General features: G+C 35.3%; 1 protein-coding gene across 1 annotated transcript; it reads right to left on the reverse strand.

Annotated features, from left to right (window-relative positions):
* Nucleotides 1-2202: 2202 nt before the first annotated feature.
* Nucleotides 2203-3069, reverse strand: LOC145010533 (uncharacterized). The gene has a single exon (XM_078969062.1). The coding sequence runs from the start codon at nt 3067-3069 to the stop codon at nt 2203-2205; it is 867 nt and encodes a 288-aa protein (XP_078825188.1).
* Between the last annotated feature and the right edge of the window lie 3862 nt (nt 3070-6931).

Below are 6931 nucleotides of genomic sequence, written 5' to 3' on the forward strand. Positions count from 1 at the left end.
TTTATTCACACCATTTATATCCCTCCAAACAGTAATATCCTTTTGATTACCAATATTACAAAACATGGGAGCATCTTTCAGACCAGGAAAATTAATTACCCAATCAACAGGCCATCTATAAGTATCATTAGTCAAAACATCACTGACTAAAGAATTTTCACTAAATCCATTTCTAAACCAATCCCTCCTTGTTATAATTGTACTTAATATGCCAATTGGGTGCCACCAATCATGCCATAAAGAAGTATTTCTACCATCACCAACACATGAAACAATATGATGTCTAACAGTTTTTCTCAATTCCAAAAATCTTTTCCAAGTCCAATTCATACTTTTCTTCTGCCAAATATCCCAGAAATTTCTATCACCAATGTAGTTTTCTCTCACCCACTGAACCCACAGAGAATTCTTGTTACTAATCAGATTCCAAATGTGTTTAATTAATAAAGCATCATTCCAGAATCTTAAGTCCTTAATTCCCAGCCCACCATTTATTTTTGGCTTACAAACATCACTCCATTTAACTTTAGCTTTTCCTCTAACCACTTCTCCATTTGCCCACAGAAAGTTTCTACAAATCATTTCAATCTCCCTAATAGTAGCTATAGGGATTTTGAAAATTGAAGCCCAATACACATGAATAGAAGTCAGGACAGAATTTATGAGCTGTAATCTTCCAGCAAAAGAAAGCATCTTGTTTTTCCAATTACACACTCTCAATTTAATCTTATCAACAAGAGCAAAACAATCTCTTTTGAAAAGCATATTCACACACATGGGAATCCCAAGGTATTTGAAAGGAATTTTACCAATGTCAAAAGGTAAAATTCCCAAAATAATCCTTCTCATGTTTGGCTTCACACAACTAAAAAAAATTTGGCTTTTTTCCATGCTAGCTTTCAAACCCGAAACAGAATTAAAATCATCAAGGGCAGCTTTTATTACTCTAGCAGAATTACCATTACCAAAAGAAAACACCAACAAGTCATCTGCAAAACATAAGTGAGTAATCCTCTGAGATTCACACTTGCAATGAAATTTGAAACATTGGCTTTCTTCAATTTTCTTCACCAGGATTAGATTAAAAACCTCCATAACCAACATGAATAAGTAGGGAGATAAAGGATCTCCTTGCCTTAACCCCCTCTTTCCTTCAAAATATCCATGGTCTTCACCATTAAAATTCAGCATAAACCAAGGGGAAGAAGCGCATGCCATAATCCAATTAACCATGACAGGATGAAATCCAAATCCAAGAAGAATCCTATTAAGAAATTTCCAGTCAACAGTATCATAGGCCTTTTGTATATCAATCTTTAAAGTACATTTAGGCATTCCTTTTTTATTTTTGTATCCCACCATCAATTCTTGAGCAAGGAGAATATTGTCAAGAATTGATCTTCCTTGAATAAAAGCAGATTGGTTATGGCTAACTATATCACTTAAGCTGCCCCTTATTCTGTTAACTATTATTTTACTGATACATTTATAAAAAATGTTGCAGCAAGCAATAGGCCGAAAATCAGTAACTTTCCTCGGTTCTTCCACTTTAGGAATCAACACAATCCTAGTAGCATTAATACCCTTCAATAATTTTCCTGTCCAGAAAAATTCCCTCACAGCTTTACAAATATCTGTCCTAACAATACTCCAAGCACTCTTAAAAAACTTAGAGGAAAAACCATCAGGACCAGGGGCATGATTGTCAGCAATATCAAACATAGCTACTTTAACTTCTTCATCTGTGACCACTCTTAACATATTCATTGCCACTTTTTTATCCAACTTATTAATAAAAAAATCATTATTAAGTATAGACAAATCAGTGGTAACTTCACATCCCAAGAAATTCTTAAAATGATTAATAAATTTCTCCTTCATAGCCTTCCCCCTAATCCATCTTCCATCCTCATCAAGCACCATCAAAATTCGATTCCTGTTAATCCTACTTTTCAAACAACTGTGAAAAAATTTAGTGTTATTATCCCCATCAGAAAGCCATTTGATCTTAGATCTTTGAGAAAGCAGCTTTTCTTCATCATTACAAGCAACATTATATTCAAAAAGAATATTAGCATGCTCCTCCCGATATGAAGCATTAAACGGCTCCTGATCAATTTTCATCTGAATATTTCCCAATTGCTCCCTTAGATCCTTAATTTTCCTTCCCGATCCTCTGAATTTGCTACACAGCTGTTTACACTATCTCTTCAACATTTTCAGTTTCTGAGTAACTTTGAACATAAAAAAACCTTCAATATTTGAAGACCATATATCCTTCACCATAGGCAGAAATTCTTCTTTATCCGCAATGAAATTAGCAAATCTAAAGGAAGATTTCCATCTCAATTTACCATTAGGAATGAAAAGAATAGCAGGACAGTGATCAGAAGTTCTGTATGGTTTAAAAGCAGCATAAGCTGAAGGATAATCAGAAATGAATTTCGTGTTGACCATAATCCTATCCAGCTTCTTTAAAATTCCTTTATTCCCAGAAGGAGATTTATTCCAAGTGAATTGAAACCCAGTGCTATTCAAGTCTTCAACTTCAATAAAATTGATACAATCACGAAAATCATCAACTCCTTTCAGACATCTCGAGCATCCTTCTGAATAATCAGAATCTTTTAACACAACATTGAAATCACCCAAAATACACCAAGCTTCCTTTTTCACAGTTAAGCTGAATTTTTTCAAATCTTCCCATAAAGCCCTTCTTTCAATATAACCGGAAGCAGCATAGATGAAGGAAAAAAACATGCTATAATTAGAACCAGAAAATTTGACAAAGTAATGAATCACCTGTTTCGATTGAGATAAAACCATAACATCAAATAATTTTGGATCCCATCCAACAATTATTCTAGTACCAATATCACAATGTTTGTTATTAGAAACCCAATCCCAGTCTCCAAAAGATTTACTACACACATTCTTTAAATTTGAAATTTTGACATGGGATTCAACAACAGCACACATTCCCAGCTTATTATCCCTTATAACATCCATAACCTCTTTTTGCTTAACAACTTTATTTAACCCCCTAACATTCCATACACCAATCGACATCATTGACTAATAACATGATTTTTGGCATTTACCACCTCAAATGCCTGAGATAATCCACTAATACTGCTACTATCATTATTCCTCTTGCTATCCATCTTCTTTTCAGCATTAAACATCACAAGATCCTCATTGCTAATGCCCATATTATGAATCTCATTATGTTTCAACCTGTTGTCATCAGTAGCAGAGAGATTGCAATTCAGATCATCAAATTGAACACCAATTTTATCTCTTTTGTCATCCTCTTCCATTCCAATTATAGCTTCCTCATCAATCATTCCCAAAACTTCAAAGCTATTATTATTGCTGCTATCAGTTTTCTTATCACTCTTCTTAATCTCAGCCATACCATTGACATTCTTCTTTATAGCCACCTGTCTTTTGTCTCCATTATTTACCTGATCATTATTGTTATACTGTCTAGAAACCACCTTTTCAAATTTTTTATTCTTCTCCAAATTCCAATGCCCCACTCCTTTGTTATTCCAATTCCCATTTTGTCCCCAACCATTTCCACCTTTGTTCCCATATTGTCCCCTAAACTAATTCCCCACTCTTGAGAAATTACTCTTCCCATTATTTTTCTGATTACCTATATTAGCAGCTTTCCACATAGAATTGCTTGTACCTTCTCCATCTTTAATATTTTTATTTTTCTTATTAGTAAATTCTGTAAATCCTTCATCATCAATCACATTTTTCCCTTTATCTTCCTTGCTACTCCCACTGCCACCTTTTTGCATAGATTTAGCACCCATCATACTAGCCATACAGACCTTATCTATGTGCCCAAACACTTTACAATGACTGCATCTAGTTGGCATCCAAGCATATTCCACATCAAAGCTTTGAATAACAGCGGAATTAGTAACAAAATCCCACGTTGAGATATCAATGTTTCTCTTCCATTCTTTATCAGCTGACATTTCGATAAGGATCCTAGCATAAGCATTCCTCCCTTTATGTTCCAAACACATCTCTTCAGTAAAAGAATCAAACGCAAGAGGAATTCCCAATTTACTAGCAATAATGCACAGATTATCCCCACTCCAAACCTCCAAAGGTAAATCATAAATTTTGACCCAAACCGGAATCTTATCATGTCTATTTTTAGTTAAAGTCAAACCTGGTCTCCATCTTTGTAGAAATAAAGGCATATTATTGAACATTAACCATGGACTTCCTTCAAGAATAGATAACATCCCTTGTTCATCACTGAATTTAAAAAAGAAGAACCCTTTACTATTCATGAATACCTCTTCAAGACCCACATTCTTCCATAGCCTTCTGACCTCCTTTTGGATCACTGGAAAAGCCAATTTCTTATCAATCATATATCCATATAAAGTATTCACATAAGGAATACTCGCATTTTTTAGATTTTCAATTGGGATAATAACAGGACCATCTTCTTCACCTTTTTCCCCTGGAATATATCTAACATCAATCTTACCCTTATGCCTATTTCCTTTTAACACACCAGCATAAGAGTTCTTTAAATTCCCCTGCACATCCTTCTCCATCGAATTTCCAATTTTAGCTGCACCCAAAATAGAAGGAAGAGTATTAATACTATTAATAACAGTGCCTGCAACCAAATTCCCATTATTATCATTACTAATATTATTAATATCCTCCTCCTCCATCATTATTTCCTCATCTTCACTAGTTTCTTCCTCACTTGAGTCAACTTCCCCCTCTTCATCTTCTGAACTCTCTTCTTCATTATCATCTTCCAACTTATTCTCAGTCTTATCCACTTTCAAATCATCCATATCCATATTCTGAATTATCCCCTTATCAACTCCCTTTCCCATCTGTCCTTCTTCCTTCAATTCACTCAGAAACTGAAATCCAACTCCTGGAATGAAATCTTCATTATTATTAGCACTTTTCTCCCCATCAGTTATAATCTTCACAACTTCATTATCTTCCATTTTAGAATTATTCTGAATTTTAACATCCATCACCGATATGGTAGGGTTCACATTAACCATTCCACTAATAACATTCTTCAATTCAGAGATTGGACTCAAAACTTCATTACTCATCATCAACCCATCCCAATTTTTCATCAAATTAGCAGTATTACCAGTTGGGATAGAAACAACATGAGATCTTACCTTTTTAGAATCACCAGACAACCCTTTCTTCAATTCCTTCTCCTTTCCATCAGATCCAGGTATAGAAATGTTAGAATCCGACTCCCAAACTGAGACAGATTCCAATTCTTCTCCCGTTTCCTCCTCTGAACCATCTTCATTGAAGAACTCTTCAGTATCCATCGGAGCTAATTTATCCACCTTCTTCCTAGCTCTGTTTTTAATCCTGAAAGTTTTCCCCTCCATTTTCCATTCAGCTTTGCTAATCCCAGATGTAACAGCTCCAATCGCACTTGGTTTGCGACGAGCTTTATATATCGTGGCAGATGATTGTTCAATTACCCCAGGAGGAACAAGATTATTCACCTCCATTTCAGTTTTTGTATAACGAACAGCAGCACTTTTATCCGGAGGTTTAACCTTCACATCCTTCAATCTATCCGATTTGGAAGATGCTCCCATTAAATCGACGGAATTAGGAAAGATATTGCTTCACCGATTAAAAGAAATTCGTCGGAAAAGCAGCGCCGATGAATCTAAGCTAGATCGCACCACCGTCAGAGAGAATCAGGATAAGAGAGAGAAAGTAGAGAGAGAAAGCGAAAAAGCTACAACTCCATGCACCATCTTCTCCACCTTTGCATGCTCTTTAATATCTACCCAAGTTGCAACCTTCAAGAACTCAAATTCTTCCCAAGCAGCATGGTAGAATCCATTAAGAACTTTCGAAAGAAAGTACTTAAAGCAAAAGATAATCCGATCTACATCAGATGCATCTCTTCACTCCCAGAATGGATTCAAGAATCAACTCTTTGTCCATACCATTTTCTGGAAATTGGTCTTTCTAAAGCCAATAGAGAGATTGAACAATCTCAACCAATGGAAGATAAAGATTTACCTTTCACAGAAATTCTTCATCCCAATCGCATCAATGGTTTAAGAAGAATATCATAAAAAATCATTGAAATTATCTCTGGTTCAAAAAAGAAGATTAATTATACCGATTCACATTGTATAATTACAAGCTGGAGTTACAACAACACCATCCAAGAAGATCTTCGTTAAGCCTCCAAGTTTGGAGAAAAATTCATGAACAATAGCATGGAAGTATCCAATGCTACACGCCAGCACTTCTGCCGACATGCAGAACAACTTTTCGAAGAACATCTTTGTCACTTTTGCGAAAGCAAAGATTCAGAGACAAAGGAGGGACCCCCCTCTGAAGATGACAAATCCTCATCATGTTAAAGAAAGATGCTTCACGTGTCAAATGGCCCCGCCACTCAAAATAATAATGCCTTTTCTCCATTATTAGAAGCTTTCCAGTTGTCCACAATAATGTAATCTTTAGTGGATAAAAAACGTCATGCCTGACATAATAGGCAAATATCAGACCCTCTCAATGTATCTATAAATTGAGAGTTATGTTTTGGTTTTAAGACATCGCAATAACAAGTGCAAGAAAAAACACTCTCTATCTATTAAATTTTCAGTTCAATGTCTAGTGAGTAATTCCTCCCTTAGAAGGGAGAAAATGTAAAATATTGTAAGAGTTTTCCCTTTTTGGGAACTCTTTTAGCAATAAATCTTTGTTTTGTTATTTTTAAGTGTTCATACAAATTAGAGTCATGAAACTTGTAAGTGACAGAGTGTCAGGTCGATGATGATTAACAGTACCACAGGCACGATGCCAAAAGGGAAAGCAACCACACAGACCAAAGAACGACACAGGCTGGCTTGAATAGTTTCTATCTATGTAA

The sequence above is a fragment of the Lactuca saligna genome, chromosome 8, assembly GCF_052625555.1.
Source record: "Lactuca saligna cultivar CGN05327 chromosome 8, ASM5262555v1, whole genome shotgun sequence".
In the NCBI taxonomy this organism is placed as follows: Eukaryota; Viridiplantae; Streptophyta; class Magnoliopsida; order Asterales; family Asteraceae; genus Lactuca; species Lactuca saligna.